The sequence below is a fragment of the Dreissena polymorpha genome, chromosome 4 (assembly GCF_020536995.1).
Source record: "Dreissena polymorpha isolate Duluth1 chromosome 4, UMN_Dpol_1.0, whole genome shotgun sequence".
In the NCBI taxonomy this organism is placed as follows: domain Eukaryota; kingdom Metazoa; phylum Mollusca; class Bivalvia; order Myida; family Dreissenidae; genus Dreissena; species Dreissena polymorpha.
Window position 1 is genome coordinate 93,031,089 of NC_068358.1, and position 18,540 is coordinate 93,049,628.

The following is an 18,540-nucleotide window of genomic DNA, read 5'->3' on the forward strand; positions in this document are numbered from 1 at the left end:
GATATTGTGGTGATGCTAATCGAACTGATGATGTAACATGATGGTGAACACTTACTGAATGCATAAAATTTATTGAATTGCATTTGTTGATATGCACTATAATATGATAAATGTATTGCTTAACATGTATATTTCATGATGTTTTAATTTCAGTGGGCTGTGGTGAGTACTGAAGATTGTATTGCCTATGTATAGAATTCAATAAAAGATTATGACTGAAAACTGCTTTTGATTCTTTTTGAACAGTTTTAGGGACTATAAGTCTATAACAAAAATATGTCGGTTGGCGTTCATACAGCAATGTTTTGAGTAGTACAGAAATGTTTCTACGTTTGTGGTCGCCAGTTGTCTGTGATGTGTAAAGTGAAAAATACACGGAGCTTTGAATACAACAAACATTTACTGTTTTAACACAGATTGTGTGCTATGCATTTTTCGATGTAGATCTTTTTCAGATTTGACATGAAATGTAGACCTGACATTTGAACAGAGCTGGGAAACGAAAAGGTAAGTTTGTTAAATTTCACAATGAACACTTGTGTTTTGACAAAAGAAGAGATAAAGTGAGTTTTGTCATCATCATGGTTTCTTTCAGAGTATAACTCGTGAACAGATGAAAACCTATTTTTTGCTAGATTTCATGTACTCTTTTTTGGATGATAAGTATGTCAGTAACTCAAAATCATACGGCTAGTACAGTATGGAACATGAATGCTTTGTTCAGATTTCAGATGTGTGCTGGCAGTTTAAGTCTGGCAGCTGAAGTGAACAGTCGTGTTTTCTGGAGCTCCAACAATATGCTAGAAGGTAAGTAACTATGTTTGTTTTGCATTGCATGTTTTTATATGTTTCAGACTTTCAAGCAGAGATGTCATGCTGACTGGAGTTGAGCACAGGGCAGTGACAAAGTGAAAGGTAAGTACTTTTGACTGAATGTTTGTTCTATGCATGTTTTGTTTTAATACATTTCAGGAGTGCTTATCCAGTGATGATATGACAGTTGGAGTGAACAGTGGAGCCAAGCAGTCTTGTTTTTGGAGCTACTCAACAAGCCTTGAAGGTAAGTTTAGAATTTCTCAATGTTAGTGAATTTAAGTACTGTCACTTGCTTTTGGACAGTCGAACAGAACATACGTGGTTGCGAGAGCTCTCATATCTGTTGTGTTAAACTGTTTTTATGATATGTTATGTTTGTTTGTTTGTTTGTGATGTACTATTTTTCAGATGCTGATGGCAGTAATGGGTTTTCAAGCTGACCTGAACAGAAAAGCACTCATATGGTAAGTACAAAATAGTTGTTATATGGGATGTTTTGTGCATGCTTTTATGTTTCAGGTGTACTTGCTGACAGCGACGAAGACGAATCAAGAAGAGGAACATTGTTGAGAAAGTGATTGGGACTTGAAAACAGGGTAAGTGTAACACTTGTGTTTGTTTAATTTGTAACATGCGTGCTTTGCTCTGTTTCAGATTTCACATGCAGAAATTAAACAGGATTTCAACTGCTGAGACACAAATCATCAAAAGTAAGGTAAGTTTTAATCCATTGATTTGAGTTGTACAATGTGTTCTTTACTTTATTTCAGATTCGAGTCACTGGTTTACACATGGAAGAAGATTTCCACGTCTGTTACTCAACTCTACAGAAGCAAGGTAAGTCGATCAAATTTTTGTTTTCATTGACTGCTGTAATGTGATGTTATGCTATTTTTCATGTGTGCTATGCAGAGATGGAGAATTCAATTTTAAGAAAGATTAACTGCTGCAGATTAGCTCTGCTCTGTGTTGATTTTTGTTCAAAAACGTTTAAAATGTATGTGTGTTTTCAGATGTTTTGTTTCAGTTGATGTCCAGATGGCAAGCAGTACAGACGTGTTTCTTGGAGCTGCCAAACAGTGAGTACAAACGTTTTATATTTTTCAGTTGTGTACTCATAGAAGTCTGTGAAAGATGATAGCAAGGGTAGAATCTATCAGTACTTGTGTCTAAAAATGCTGATGTGTGACGGTTTACTGAAAAGGGTAAATGCTAGCCAGTACTTACACTTGAGCAACCGTGGGATGTCGAACTAACTGATGATGTACTATGATGGTGAACACTTACTATGTGTATCGAAATGCTTTTGTTGATATTTATTATAGATGATTTGATATTGGTTAACATTTGTTTGCATGCTGTTAACATTTCTATTTCATTTCAGTGAGCTGTGGTGAGTATTGTAGTATACATTTGTTTCAATAAATCATGATGAATGAAAACTGATTTCGATTCTTTTTTACAGTTTTAGGGATTATCACTCTATAACAACTCTGTCGGTTGGTGTTCGTGAATGTGAGCTTAATGTTTGAGTAGTACAAAAATGTCTTTACTTTTGTGATCGCCAGTTGTCTGTGATTTAAAGTGAAAAATACACAGAGCTATGAAGCATACACTTGTTTCAATATTTTATCAATGATTCATCAATGATAGTGTGCTATGCATGTTTTGATTTAGTTCGTTTCAGGTATGACATGACATGAAGAGTTGACAGTCGAACAGAGCTGAGCAACGCAGAAAGGTAAGTGTGTTTCATTTTAGTATGAACACTTGTATTTTGTTTTATATGGTATGTTTTGTGCATGCTATGTTTCAGGTGTACTTGTAGTCAGCGACGAAGACGATTCAAGAAGAGGAACATTGCTGAGAAAGTGAATGGGACTTGCAAACAGGGTAAGTGTTACAATTGTTTGTTTGATTTTTACCATGCATACTTTGCTTTGCTCTGTTTCAGATTTCACATGCAGAAATGGTCTCATAGCAGTGCCAACAGTGAATAAGGATTTCAGCTGCTGTGAAACAACTCAACAGAAAGTAGGTAAGCATTGAATGAATGCACTTGAGTTGTACAATTTGATGTGATGCTTTTTTTCTGTTTCAGATTCAAGTTTCTGGTGTAGACAGAAAATGTGTTTGAAGAAGGAATTCTACTACTGTGATTCAACTCTACAGAAGCAAGGTAAGTAGAAACAAAATTTTGGTTTAATTTAACTCATGTGTTTTGCACTGCATGCTATTTTTCAGGTCTCTCATGCAGTGATGCAAAAGAAGAAGATTTCAAGAAAGAATCACTGCTGCAACTCAGGCCTATAACAAGGTAAGTGTTTACTATATTGTATACAAAATGTTTCTCTGTTTTACTCTGTTTGAAGGTTTCAATTGCAGAGATGTTGCAGAGATGTTTTGACAGCTTGTGACAGAAAAGAAATTCAGCAGCTGTGTCTCGACTCTAGCCACGAGGTAAGTCAAAACAAATATACTGGTTTGTATGTTATGTTGTTATGCCCTTCTATGTTTCAGACTTACATTGCTGTGACTGTTCCACAGTGGGTCAAAAAAGAGACGAATACAGGTTTCAAGAAGAAAATTGGCTGTTAAAAACCTGCACAAAATATGAGGTAAGTAAACTACTCTTTTGGTTTGTTTTGTGCTTTGTTATGCTTAACTATTTTTCAGATTGGAATGGTGGGTCGTTACAGAGCAGACTTTTGGACTACTGAGAAGTTGAGAAACAGAGAATGATTCAAGATCAGCTAGGTAAGTCTTGATTATTATGCATTGCTAAATGTTTTTTTCATTCCAGTATGGCTGTGGTAAGTACACAAACTTTCTATAATTTAATATTGAACTGTTTTTATGACCTGTATTCTGCATTGTAAAATGTCTGTTTTTCATTTCAGTATCCTGTGGTAAGTACACTAACTTTGTATAATTTCATATTGAAATGTTTTGATGACTTGTATCCTGCTATGCAATGCTTAATATATTTTTCATTTCAGTGTGGCTGTGGTAAGTACAATTGCCTTCTTTAATTTTCATATTGAACTGTTTTGATGATTTGTATACTGCTATGCAATGCTTATTGTTTTTTACATTTCAGTGTGGCTGTGGTAAGTACAATTGCCTTTCATATTGAACTGTTTTGATGACCTGTATTTTGCATTGTAAAATGTGTTTCTTTTTCATTTCAGTATGGCTGTGGTAAGTACACAAACTTTCTTTAATTTTCATATTGAACTGTTTTGATGACTTGTATTCTGCTATACAAAATGTGCTTTTTTCAATTTCAGGTCAGCAATGGTAAGTATAGTGTGTTTTTTTATGTATAATTTTGTATACATATTGTTTTTTTTCATCATAGCATGTATTTTATATTTATGCTTTGTGTAAGTAAAATGTTCATAAATCATTCTTATCTTCAAACTAAAAATGTATTGTGCTATGCAAAATGTCTGTATGATTTCAGTTGCCAGAGGTGAGTACCATTACAGTTGAAAAGTTAGTTTTGTTTAGTTAAAGTTTTGGTTCACAGTTCTGTTTGTTATTTGGCAAAATTTACATGTATGCATTGAGTCTTGATTTCAGCTCGATTGTGGACTGAAGAAGATTGCCCGCAGAGGGATTGGATACAAAATACAAAGTAAGTACTGAGTTTCTTACTAAAAGTTTTGAGTTGTATTCATTGTATGTTAATATGCTATGATTGCTATGAACATGACTTTTGTATTTCAGCGAAGACAACATAGGTAAGTAAAATTGTTATCTGTTTCATGTTTACTGTTACAGTTCAATATTGTGTTTATAAATTGTAAGTTGTACAAACACATTCAAAAGTTTCTAATCATGCTTTCGATTTCATTTCAGCTTTACTGCTAGACGAGTGTTCTCTACTACTTGACGAGTCAGCTTTACTACCAGGCGAGCAGTGACAACAAGGCGCCTTTGTGGAAACAACACAACAAAAAAGTGAGTATTAGTTGAAATTGTTTTACTGTATGTTATACTTAAATGCAAAATTGTGCACATAAATTGTAAGTTGTACAATTACAATGAAAGTTTCTGATCATGCTTTCTATTTCATTTCAGCTGTACTGCTAGACGAGCAGTGACAGAAAGGCGCCTGAACATGCAACACAAAACAAAAAAGTAAGTATCAGTTAAACAGTTGGTAGAGTTGTGTGTTTTTCTTTAGCAGTTTGTGTTTACTATTTTATTTGATACATGGTATATTACACATGCATGTTTTTATCATTTCAGGCTGTTTACTTTCATCGTTTACTGTTTAACACAATTTGCTTTTCTATTTTCAGTGCCAATATACAAACCTTGATGTGAACACCGAGTAGTCAATGCATACGTGTGGCGTACAGCTGCGACAAAACCGTGGGTCCATCGCACCGATAACTCGAACATTGGACCGCGTATGGACATCAGTGCAACTTTGTGAATCCATGTAACTTTGTGAATCCATGTAACATTGCGAATATGTGTCGATCGAAAAATGTGTACATTCTGCACTGAAACGAACTCGGTGTTGCAAGTGGCAAGTGTTGACAGTGTGTATGTTTATGTTTATGTTTTTACATGAAAACTAAAGGAGATTGTTCTCCTACCTTTTTTTTCCTTGTTTTATTGCGCTGGCCAGCAATATTGATGTATGTGTTTGTGTTTAAACTATGCAATACCAAAATCAAACAAAAATAAACATTAACAGTCATTAACTGTGTTTGGGCGGCCGAGGGGTTTAAGACTCCACAAGTGTGAAGCGCACTGATAGCACTTGGGGGTGAACACCTCGGTATTTCGGTGCTAAAATGTTTTCACGGTGCTTATCTTGACGCACTGTTAAGACTACCAACCAGTTAATGATTGCTTCATCTTTAAACAAAAAGTAAGTCTCTACTTTGGCACAAGAGACTCCAAGTACCAAATACCAACAATTAAAAAGCAGACGTTTTTCAAAACTATGATCGCTGAGATTGATAGTCAGATGGAGTCCTGCCCATTTAGCTGTGTAGCGGTCTAGGGCGGGGTTGCAAGTCAATACGAAATGAGGCGCTATAAAGCAACTCGTCCCCGTTATGACCGTCAATACTTTCGACACTATCTGGGAATCCTTTCAACACCACATTGTTGCGCTGTTGGAAGGGTGGTAGGCACGCATGGTGACATGCCTGTGCTTTGCTATGCGACACCATGGTATTTTCGTACGGTGACACGAAATATCTTAATCTGGCTCTCTCAGAAACGCAGGCACGCGTTGACCGAACCTGACCGATGACCGAGCAATAACATTTCTATTAAGTGCTTCAATGCACAAAGTCTGCTAGGGCTGGGGTGGGAAGGCGACTTCTCTTGTACTCAGACAAGAGGAACGGTCACAAGTCCGTGAAAACGCCGAGTGACACCACTAGCTTTCAATCGTACAAAGCAAAAAACTTTCAAACTTTAGTTTGAGGTGAAATGATAAAAAAACTATATAAACAACTAACCGTTATAAGATATTTGCCATATGGACACAAACTATGCTACTCAATGTTGCGTTGAACATTAATTGCGCCTTACGAACTACTCGTGTTGAAACTAACATTGAGTGACTCGTAAACTTAAAGCAGTTACTCGCTTTTGACTGCATACACATTTTGTACAACGGCTCGTTATTGGTATGACTTGTCTTTCAATGAGACACATTAACACAAACGTTCAACAGTATTTAGGCTTTATATTGCGCTTGTAGAATATACGAACAAAACACACTATATAATCTACAATCGATCGCATAGTTAGCTACTTGAGTTGATATTGACAAGCGCTGGTCAATCATCTCGTTTGTAAGCTTTCGAGTGTACACAGTAGTTTGCAGTTTTGTTTCACACATAATACAAAATATGGATGAAAAAAATCTATATACATAACAGTTTGCGATATTAACTACTTTTGCCTCTTGGCCAAATCTACACTCGATCGCATAGTTTGCTACCTAGGTTGATATTAACAAGCGCTGTTTGAAAAGCAGTATTACTTCAATGCTATGGTTTGGTTGTAAGATAAAATACTAGTATATGATGCATTGATGTAACAGATATGTAGGCACATTCGTATAGTAGAAGAAAATTCTCAGCAGCAGCTGGTCTGCAAACACTACAATGCGATTTTGCAGTTTGATACGAACGTGTTTTGTTCACGTGAAGTTGAAATGAAAATCTGTCGTGTCTGATCAATGAAATATATTTGATAAAATAACACAGTTGAAAGGCAGTAACATATCTAAGGTTGTGCTATGTTACAGCTCCACAAATAGTTATTCGTCTTGCAAGATACTGGAACAGATGTCCACATGTTATTGTATATAATCTGATTTAGGATATTTTGAGAAATTATGCAACAGAACATTTCTGCAAGATGTGAAAAAATATCTATTTGAATGAGATTTCTGAGGTTTAGCCATTGCCGAAAGGCCAATGTTTCTTCATGTATGTATGACAAAAGTTACTGCTATATTTGCTATTATGCTAGTCCGTATTGCATATCGCAAGGTGGTAAAGCGGCTCTTTTCATTTCGCTGTGAAAAGAACGGTCACAAGCCCGTACAAACGCTGAGTGACACCTCTTGATCATGTAGCTTGTATGAAACGTGTTTATACAACCACAGTAGTTCAAAGCAGAACGCTTTTCCTTCTTCGAGGGAGAAGAAATCTGGGTGCAAGTCCCGGCTTTGGTTATAACACGAATACTACTCGCTGCTCAGTTGCAATATTCATACTCTTACACAGTCAATATAATCTCGGGACCAAATGCCACTAGGCTCGATTTTGAGTTGCTACATCCACGATTGAAATGAACCAACGAATTTCCATTGAGTGCATGATTGAAACGTACAGGATAAAATTTCCTAATCCGTTTTTAGTGAAACTATTGACCGCTCTATGTTAAAACAAAAACAGTTTATATTTAAAGCTTGAACATTCGCTGATAATAGGCATGCAATAACAATCCAACGCTGAAATGACTCACACTCCTACGCAATTAATTTTTTCGCGGGACCAAATACCCATAGGCTCGATTTCGAGTTGCAACCAAAATTAATCTACCCATTTTCAGTTTTACCGAACCCTTCTAGCATAATACTGAATAATAAAACAAACAGTATATTTAACTTTATATTGGACAAGAAGCCGGACAAAATTAAAAGAAACATTTTATATAAAAAGTACGAAAGTGCTGGTTTAAACATTACAAACATTAATAATTTCTTAACTTCAATAAAAGTAGCTGGACAAAAAGATTTTTAGACTCAGAAAACTGCGGTAAATGGAAACTTTTATGGTACTTGAGATTAAATAAATATGGAAACAAAATTATTTTTTGAAAGTGAACTCAGTGAAAAAAATAAGAGGAGATAACACTTTTCTTCACGGCGTCATTACATGAAAAACATGTAAAGCGCCTTTGAACGCACCCGCGAGTATAAAAAGGGCGCTATATAAATGTGGTATAAAATAAAAAAAATACACCGTGGTCTGCAGCAAATGAAATATACAAGTCACAGCATTCACAAAAAACGCACCAATAAGGAAATAATATGAAACAACAAGTCAATAACCGACAACGGAGAAACATTATTTGATCGCGATTGGTTTGACAGAGTAATAAAATACATTTATCAACTTTTTGACTTTTAAAATAAAACGATGTATAATTTTGAAAACATTAAATATCTAGATACGACATCAATAACAACGACGTTATGAAATGCAATACCTTCATCACATCTATCCCAACCAAATATAAAACTGAGGAAAGCTTTCATGACCTCGATATCAATCAACCAGACGAAACTTTGTCAAAAGCGTTATTCGAAGCAAAATACCTTATTAAATTTATAATCAATATTCAGTTGCAAAACGAGGACAATGACATTATTGAAAACAAATGGAACACGAATTTTACCGATATAGACTCAACCACCTAGAAAAATACATATTGTGCACCACATTTCAACCATTGCCATGTCTTTACGCAGCTTTCAATATAAATTGATTGCGAAATGCCCACACAAATACATATATTTTAAAATGCAAACTTAGCCCCAGCACTTTATGTGATTTATTTCAATCACATATTCACGGTGCCCATACCACGTGACTTTTTCGGATCTGGGAGAATAAATCGCGACCCACTATCGGTAATAGTTTTAGCGTGGACACCAGGTATATTTTATACTACCATGCAAAATATTCACGTCGAACCAAAACATACCCTACACGAACCAAGGCCCCATTAGATTGCCGTGTGGAATATGTGGAAAACCTGTGGCCAAAAACCAAAAATCTTCAATGTGACACTTGTGACGTATCGTCACACATTATATTTCAGTGCCTAAATATCACACCGGAAGAATACCTCAAACTAGGACAGTCCGATGACCCATGGTATTGCCCGTTTTTATTTCCAAAACTGTCCAAGACGAAACCAGCAATAAAATACCAATCGCCTATCAAACCCCAAAAAACATGAATTCATCTAATTATACTATCTTATTAAATAATGACTTTAACTCAGAAGCAAATCCTACATGTGAAAATTACAAAAACTTAAATGAAAGTTTTATGTCAGAATCTGACCCAGAAGAAGACTGGGTGATAGAACTTGAAACACCATCTACAGAAGACCAGTTAGGTAACACTACTGAAAATTCATGGAATCATCAGAAAATGAAAAATATGATATCTTCGATGAATTAAGGAAATTAAAAAATGAAAACAAAAACAGACCAATGTGCAGCCACTTAAACATAAATAGTGTTAGATACAAATTTGATGACTAAAAACAAATTTTGGATGACAATCTTACAGATTTACTCCTATAAAAATACATTAAAACCATTTGTGTAAAAAAGAACATTTTAAAAATCAGCTTCTGCTTCAATATCATTATAATATTTTATTTTATATTATATTGTATTGGTTACAAATGTGTATTTTTTAAATCATTGTTCGACATGATTGTTGCTCTTTTTGTTGGAGACTTATGCATAATACTGAACTTCTTACCTTTTACTGTTATGATGAATTTTGCAAATTTATAATAACTTCCATCTACACTACCTACATTTCTTAGGTATAATTAACGCAGTGACAAGGTACATAAACGTCAGAAGCTTTAATGAAATTATTTTTTTGAAGATTTGTATCCCCACCAGCCTGCGATCAATCTTAGAAAACGCAAAGTGTACCAAACTTATGTATGATATAATTACAAATAACGAGTCTTCACCAGGGTGTATAGCTAAATGGTCGAACAGTTTTTATTATATTGAAACGAAAGAATGGAGACGGTCCGTGTATATACCGTCTTTTCCTTTTTCGTATTAAATTTGACACAACGAAACATGACAATAAACACATATAAGTTAAAATTTCGATTTTCAGAAATAAAAACAGAGTACGAAAACTAAATTAATTTTTTTATATCGTTTTTCGTTGTTCTAATTATAAAACAGAATACAAAGTATTTCCCTGTTTAAATTTCGTTTCAATCTTCATAAAACGAAAATCAATTATTAAAACTTGATTAAACTTCCGTTTACCGTTCTTGGTTTGATATTACGGTTTACAAAAAACGAAAAACGAGTGGCGCCGTTCACAGATCTATAAATAAACATTTTTATTTTATAGATCTTCGCTCTGTGCTGCTGTCTTAGGGAGGTTACTCATTCGTGGCTTTTGTGCGTACTTTTTTTGGAAATTGCATAAGAATAATTCACTTATTTCTATCAGCATAGCTTCTTACGTGCATTTTGGAGGCGAGAAAAACACGCCGTAAGAGAAGATGTCGATATTTTCTTTCTTTTTTCAATAATGATCATAATATGACATCTAAATGTTTTCCAACGTACCGGTATGTCATGTAAATTCAATCGATTTGATATGGCTATAATAAGCCTCTTGTGACACTTCTTGTTCTTTGCCCCTATACTATGCACATTCTGTACTAATTTTACAAAAAACAACAACAAACAAACTCGTTATTTCTATCAGCATAGCTTCTTACGTGCATTTTGGAGGCGAGAAAAACACGCCGTAAGAGAAGATGTCGATATTTTCTTTCTTTTTTCAATAATGATCATAATATGACATCTAAATGTTTTCCAACGTACCGGTATGTCATGTAAATTCAATCGATTTGATATGGCTATAATAAGCCTCTAATGACACTTCTTGTTCTTTGCCCCTATACTATGCACATTCTGTACTAATTTTACAAAAAACAACAACAAACAAACTCGTTTAAGTCCTATAATCAGGGGGAGGTTATTACATTTCAAGAGCTGTAATACCCCTTCCCCTGAGTCTCGTATTCCAATTATTATTACCCCTTAGACCCGAATGATGTTTTAAGAAGCACAATAATCGGCGGCGGCTGCTAAAATGTCCCCTATGTTTTACTTGTAACATCGCCTTACATAATAGAATGTTAAGTTGTATTAGTACTGGCAATATCGAAAGAAAGAACAGAACAAAATGAGAATAAATATAAAATTGTTTTAATCTTACGAAATGGTTAAAGGGGCCTTTTCACGTTTGGGTAAACTGACAAAATTGAAAAAAAGTTGTTTCAGTTTTGTGTTAGTTATGATATTTGTGAGGAAACAGTAGTACTGAACATTTACCATGCTTTAAAATAGCAATTATATACATCTTTTGATGATTTAAAAACCCGAAAATTATAAAGCGTTGTAACGCGAAGCGAATAAATAATTTGGAGAGTTCTGTTGTTGTCGTTATATTTTGTGAAACTACGAGGATTGCTTACATAAAGAATAAAATACTTCTGGCATTGTATTCGGAAGAATGGCCGAGTTGTCTAAGTGGTACACATTTTACTCCAGGACCCCAGGGATCAGTGGTTCCAGGACCCCAGGGATCAGTGGTTCCAGGACCCCAGGGATCAGTGGTTCCAGGACCCCAGGGATCAGTGGTTCCAGGACCCCAGGGATCAGTGGTTCCAGGACCCCAGGGATCAGTGGTTCCAGGACCCCAGGGATCAGTGGTTCCAGGACCCCAGGGATCAGTGGTTCCAGGACCCCAGGGATCAGTGGTTCCAGGACCCCAGGGATCAGTGGTTCCAGGACTTCAGGGATCAGTGGTTCCAGGACCCCAGGGATCAGTGGTTCCAGGACCCCAGGGATCAGTGGTTTGAGCTCTGCTGAGGACAGGACCCCAGGGATCAGTGGTTCGAGCTCTGCTGAGGACAGGACCCCAGGGATCAGTGGTTCGAGCTCTGCTGAGGACAGGACCCCAGGGATCAGTGGTTCGAGCTCTGCTGAGGACAGGACCCCAGGGATCAGTGGTTCGAGCTCTGCTGAGGACAGGACCCCAGGGATCAGTGGTTCGAGCTCTGCTGAGGACAGGACCCCAGGGATCAGTGGTTCGAGCTCTGCTGAGGACAGGACCCCAGGGATCAGTGGTTCGAGCTCTGCTGAGGACAGGACCCCAGGGATCAGTGGTTCGAGCTCTGCTGAGGACAGGACCCCAGGGATCAGTGGTTCGAGCTCTGCTGAGGACAGGACCCCAGGGATCAGTGGTTCGAGCTCTGCTGAGGACAGGACCCCAGGGATCAGTGGTTCGAGCTCTGCTGAGGACAGGACCCCAGGGATCAGTGGTTCCAGGACCCCAGGGATCAGTGGTTCGAGCTCTGCTGAGGACAGGACCCCAGGGATCAGTGGTTCGAGCTCTGCTGAGGACAGGACCCCAGGGATCAGTGGTTCCAGGACCCCAGGGATCAGTGGTTCCAGGACCCCAGGGATCAGTGGTTCCAGGACCCCAGGGATCAGTGGTTCCAGGACCCCAGGGATCAGTGGTTCCAGGACCCCAGGGATCAGTGGTTCCAGGACCCCAGGGATCAGTGGTTCCAGGACCCCAGGGATCAGTGGTTCCAGGACCCCAGGGATCAGTGGTTCCAGGACCCCAGGGATCAGTGGTTCCAGGACCCCAGGGATCAGTGGTTCCAGGACCCCAGGGATGAGTGGTTCCAGGACCCCAGGGATCAGTGGTTCCAGGACCCCAGGGATCAGTGGTTCCAGGACCCCAGGGATCAGTGGTTCCAGGACCCCAGAGATCAGTGGTTCCAGGACCCCAGGGATCAGTGGTTCCAGGACCCCAGGGATCAGTGGTTCCAGGACCCCAGGGATCAGTGGTTCCAGGACCCCAGGGATCAGTGGTTCCAGGACCCCAGGGATCAGTGGTTCCAGCTCTGCTGAGGATTACCTTTTTATATTTTATTCTTGATGTTTTACTTGAGCTTTTTGTATTAAATGTTTACATTTATCAAAATAAATATTTTAATGACAAACTTCAAAATATGCCAAAATCTGTGAAAAGGACCCTTTGATGCGAGGTATAATTTCCAAATCGTTCGATTAAGTACAAATCCATGTTACATTTCACAACTAAACGGTGGTATGTCTAGTGATTTTAGCTCTTAAAAAGTTATAACCAGACACCTTATATGAAACCGTTTTTGCGCTCGAAATCATTTGATATTATATTATTAAAAATATTAATAAATGTGCATATTTTATAACTAATTATACAACATATTTAATGTTCCGGAAAGAGCAATCAAGATTAAGTTAATGCTCACAAAATATTAACCTTCCAATGATATTATAACGCCGCTAAAAAAATTTTACTTTAAACGTTACGTTTCATAAAGAAGGCGAATAGCATACGTCGAGCCTATAGAAACTACTGGCATGCGTTGAAACGTTCCGTTTTAGACCATGGTTGTCTCCTCAAATGAAATTCAAATACCATTATAGAAAAGCTTGTATATCTGTAACTTTACGTGTATGATTTGCTGGGTCAAGGATATATATGAGTTTCAGAGCTTATTGTATTAATTAGTTCTTCAAGGTGGTGGTGGCCGTGAGCAGGAAAGAGGAACGCGCCTTCAAGCAAGCGTTGGCTTGTGTGATCTATTAAAGTACATGCAATAGTCGAAAAAATGTATTACAGTATTTATTCCTTTTTGACACATTCAGTTCATTTAAACAGTCATTCGAAAAGTGGTAAAAACGTTCCAAAAAAACCGTTATTCATAACATTAATTATTTCTTACAATGTCATAGTTGTAATTTATATGGTATTTTAAATAAACTTATATGGTATTTTTAATAATGGACTTTAAAAATGGAGAGTCTACCAGGACGGCACACGACGTGCCGTGAAAGGGCTTCACGGGGCAATCTATGCTCTCAGGGGAATTGTTCAGCATACTTATGGAAATGACATGTTTAGCAATAATGTGGGGCTTTTTTCATTTGTTTAACAGATATTAATGCAATGTAGTAAATAATTCAATTGTAATTACTTTAAGAGAAAATCTATGCTTAAAAGGATATTTGATTGTGCCATGATAATCAAAAGGCATGTTATAAATGTACTCAAATCCAATGATTTTAAACAAAAGCAGACATGTACATTTGTATCATAATTTAATGTTACTCGATCAACGTATTTTCCCATTACAGTAGCCAACAATAGTTGTCCTAAGACTCGACTATTCTTCTTTTATAATTGTCTACATTTATGTATTCAAAAATAATAAGATCTAAGTGAGAAACTGCGCAAAAAGATCAATCACAACTTATCCCCCCAAAACAGCAGCGTTTTCAAAATTCGTATACCGTTTATCAATTCAAAAACTGTCAAAAGGAACAGGCACTGTATTTCAATTTTCATATATTGATTTTTGTATATATAAAGTTTAAACGAAATATGAATAGGGAACTAAGGTTTTGTGTTTTGTGTTGTTATTAGTACATCGAAAAACGATACAAAGAACTCAACATTGTTTTTTGTTTTTTTGTTTTTGTTCCGGTTATAAAACAAGAGGGCCATGATGGCCCTTATCGCTCCACTGTTTTTTTATGCGAAAAAAGCGTGCAATGCGCATGGGTTGAAATGTACTTAAGCATTTGACTTTTTATTTCTATCCCTCGTCCCACTGGGCGCTTAAAGTTGGAAGGGTGATCATTTTTATATGTGGAAAACGCTACTACGGTGTTAACTAAACAGACTAAAAAGCCCGGGAATTGTCGCACAGGTCATTTGCTTATAACGTAGGTACATTTTTCTCTACAAAAGATATTGTCGTTCTTTCTATTTCACATATTTTTAGATGCTGAAGATTAAATCTACGCATGTTCTACGGGATTAATGAAAGTTCCTTCATTCAATCATGAATCTTTTCCCAAAATTCCAAAAAGTGTTTGTAGGTTTGAAAGTTTATGTTACTAATTTGGCGTCGCCCTGGAGGGCGGCGACTAGTATGTAATGCATTTTTTTGCTTATGGGAGGAGAAGTTGTTTTACGGATCAATGTATATATTTATGTTTTAAGAACTTTCATAGTGGTGAGTTTTTGAGTAAATTAGTGTAAATAAGTACTGCATTTGTGCCAATTACATTTATTACAACATTTATTGCCAACAATGCAAAGCTAATTGTTTTAATTAATAACTGATCCACAACTGATCACAGGGGAAAGATCACGGGGACTGGGCAAATACGCGAAACTTTCTGGTTTTGTATAAAAACAAACGATGTTTTGTATAAAAACAAAACATAATCAAAATATATTTATTTGGTTTTTCTAATTTGCTTACTTAGTGGAAAATCAATGTAGTACGATATTTGACGACCTATCGCGCAAGCAAGTTTATTGGAAGGCGTAGTGGTACGAAAGCGTACAATGTATTAGTTTATTAATAGACATAAAATAACGATCGCTATACACAACTTCACCAAATAGCAGTACATAGGTGAATGTCAGCCGGAATAGCTCTGTTGGGAGAGCGTTAGACTGAAGTTGTTTACGCAACAGTCATCTAAAGGCCCCCGGTTCAATCCCGGGTTCCGGCACGAACGGAACAGTTCGGCGGCAGACAATTTGTTCAGTCAGGTTAATAAATATAATAAAGCTTTACTTTATGTAGACATTTTAAAATCCATTTAACTACAATTGGACATTTTTATTAAAATTAATGGATGCAACGTGGTGACAACGTTAATTAAAATTTCTTACATCACTTAAATATCTTATAAAAAATACACGTGTTTTTATATTAACAAATAAATGCAAACAACACATCTATTATCCATGTATTTTTATGGTTGTCTATTATAGGCCTATCCCTACCACATATAGAGCGAGAAGCGCGACACGTTTTATTGATTGTAACAATGAGTTGCGATAAAGGAAGCAGCCGCTTATCAATGAGGAGCTGAGTCCCAGCAACCCGTTCCCTAGAGTCAAGCACTCCTCGGAGTTTTTTTTAAGAACCACATCTAGAGCGCGAAGGTGGTATGGGCCCTTTAGCATTATCCGACCATTACGTCAATATTTATCTTTCTTAGAATTTGAGAAATTTTGAAATCCTTGTTCGAAGTCCAAAATTTTCATCCGATTGTTCCCAAACTTTCACATTTTTTTTATCAATGAGGACCCAATCCAAACTCTATATGAACAATATCGGACCATAAGTCCAGAATTATGTCTCTTTGAATTTAAAAATAAACGTGAAAAACTGCTTGGTTAGGTGATTATGTCAACATTTTTCATCAGATTCTTTCCAAACTTACAGTGTCTTCATATCAATGAGCAATTTTACCTCATTAAAGCGGGTATATAGAGAATACTAGGTTAGCGTTAAATACAGAGAAGTTTATGTTGCGAGGCTTAGAACGCCGGAAGCGCGAGCCTTGGCGAGCGCTTTCGGTGTTCGAGCCGAGCAACATAAACTTCTCTGTATTCAACGCTAATCCTAGTATTCTATTTATCCCATTTGATTTTTTCAACGTGACATTTAACATAAATAGATCTAATAACCTTAACAATAATTTTAATTCAGTCATAAAAGCGCTTAAAATCTAACAAATGTAACCATGCGTAGTGATATACATGTATTTGTTCTGGTACGCAAAATAGTCTTTAAAAAATTCACACACAAACTGTAAAACAAGTAAAAATATCACCATATGCCTACATTCTATTTTACGCAGTATGCGAATTTTAACACAGTACGACCGCGAAAAGAAGATTTTACTTTACTATAATTTATTTTATTTACGAAAGAAAATTATCAAAATCCAATATGGCGGCCATTACTCCTGACAAAATGCTGTCGATGTCAACATACATGTAGGACTACACCATCGACGACCTAGTTCTGGCTACCATAACTTTAAATGTCGCTTTTTATGATTTTTGACTGGCGCGACTTTGTACAGGTCTGTCAATACTAAATAAACTGTACGCTGAAGTTTCTTTAGCTATCGAAAACCTTGACAATTTTGACAGACAATTGACCTTTCGACAGCTAGAGTGAAGCCACGCCCACCGATTTCAAGGGGGGTCACTCCGCCGAAGTCCGTCATAAAAATGGCTACGCGAATCGGCCGCATAAGTGAACCAAAAAGGCCTCATGGTATACCAGAAAGGCCATACAATAGTTTTTATTATCATTGAATAGTGGTGCTGAATATAATTATCATATCTATTAAATAGTCAAAACTTTTTTATTAGTCTACTTAAAAGCCGTTAAATTTATCATCAAAGTCGGCAAAATTATCGCCAATTATCGCATACAGTATGAATTGTTCGTTAGTCACAATATTTTTCCTTGAGTAATAGATGTTTCAGTTTTTTAATTAAAAGCCGTTAATTTTTGCAACCGATGGCAACATCGCAAATGTGGCACAGGTAAGTAAATTTATTATAATAGAAGACGAAGAACGTTTTTATTAAAATCCGATATAACACATATCTACAATGCGTTTGGTCAAAATGACCCATGAGCATTGTTATAATCGTAAAACATAGTCAAAGTCGTCAAAAAAGTAACATACACAATATATTATTATATATTATTATTTCCTCGTAAACTATCTTCTGCAATATTTAAAATATAAAAAGTTGAAAGAATTTTCATGTACAAAAAAACTCGCTAATCAGACCGGGTTTTCAAAGGGTCATTCACAGTTTGCGGCATCTGTTTTGATAACGGATTAGTAGAAAGCCCACATATGGTGTAAAATGACACTTATTGGCCCCTATTGATAATTACTTGCGCATTTTAAAATAGTTTCTTAACTTACATTAAATTTGGAAGACTTAAACCGAAAGAAATAAAAAATGTTTTATTCTATGTGATATTATTAAAAATAATAACTGATTGTCTTTATTATTACGCATTTCATTAGCATTAAAAAAATCTAGCAAAGTTTATAATGTCTTATTTATTTGCCGACTGCATTAAAATGTCAAATTTATTTAACGTTGGCCACCTTTGAAAAATGGTTTTAAATGTTCCTTTCTAATTTGTCTATATAGAGGATAAACAAGTACAAAGTTATACTCTTTTTTATAACATGTCCGTTGCAAAACTTACATTTTCTATTTTCGCGTAGTATCTTATTATAACGACTGTGTTTTGCTTTCGGGCGATCGCTTAATATGTTGAGATTAAGCTGTTCGTGTGGACGACCACAAAGACGAATCCAACGTTTGAATTTTTCAAGATTAGTACCCGGTTGAGGGAACGGAAAAAACGTACTTCCATCTTTTAACCGTTCTGGATACCTTGTGTCTGAATAACAAGTGCCATAACAGCACCTTTTAACCATTTTCTTTGTTTAAAACACAGAATTACGTATAAGCT

At 36.3% G+C, this 18,540-nt stretch overlaps 4 protein-coding genes across 11 annotated transcripts in view; all 4 read left to right on the plus strand.

Moving 5' to 3' along the window:
* LOC127880183 (magnesium transporter NIPA2-like) overlaps window positions 1-18,540 on the plus strand; it is a 266,381-nt gene that overhangs the window by 141,662 nt on the left and 106,179 nt on the right. The window lies entirely within an intron of this gene.
* The window catches only part of LOC127880185 (magnesium transporter NIPA2-like), a 247,351-nt gene that overhangs the window by 122,632 nt on the left and 106,179 nt on the right, over window positions 1-18,540 (plus strand). The gene's annotated exons all lie outside the window — the stretch shown is intronic.
* The window catches only part of LOC127880190 (magnesium transporter NIPA2-like), a 263,454-nt gene that overhangs the window by 105,492 nt on the left and 139,422 nt on the right, over window positions 1-18,540 (plus strand). The window lies entirely within an intron of this gene.
* LOC127880206 (uncharacterized) lies at window positions 748-5,542 on the plus strand. 6 transcript variants are annotated; one of them, XM_052427487.1, is made up of 9 exons: window positions 748-1,060; window positions 1,225-1,412; window positions 1,587-1,653; window positions 1,844-1,895; window positions 2,633-2,709; window positions 2,918-2,995; window positions 3,337-4,782; window positions 4,903-4,962; window positions 5,127-5,542. In XM_052427487.1, the coding sequence occupies exons 3-7, from the start codon at window positions 1,608-1,610 to the stop codon at window positions 3,534-3,536; spliced, it is 453 nt and encodes a 150-aa protein (XP_052283447.1). In that variant the 5' UTR covers window positions 748-1,060; window positions 1,225-1,412; window positions 1,587-1,607; the 3' UTR covers window positions 3,537-4,782; window positions 4,903-4,962; window positions 5,127-5,542. The 6 variants fall into 6 exon arrangements, with proteins under 6 accessions (XP_052283447.1, XP_052283445.1, XP_052283443.1 ...); XM_052427485.1 differs by having other exon boundaries at window positions 1,336-1,412; XM_052427488.1 differs by having other exon boundaries at window positions 758-807; window positions 973-1,060; window positions 1,336-1,653.

Excerpts from the sequence above, each read along its gene's own strand:
- LOC127880206 (XM_052427483.1), top strand. The coding sequence starts at position 1,608 with ATGGAAGAAGATTTCCACGTCTGTTACTCAACTCTACAGAAGCAAG. Across the intron at positions 1,896-2,632 it reads TTTCTTGGAGCTGCCAAACA|GTGTACTTGTAGTCAGCGAC; the intron begins GTGAGTACAAAC and ends GCTATGTTTCAG. Across the intron at positions 2,996-3,336 it reads TTCAACTCTACAGAAGCAAG|ACTTACATTGCTGTGACTGT; the intron begins GTAAGTAGAAAC and ends TCTATGTTTCAG.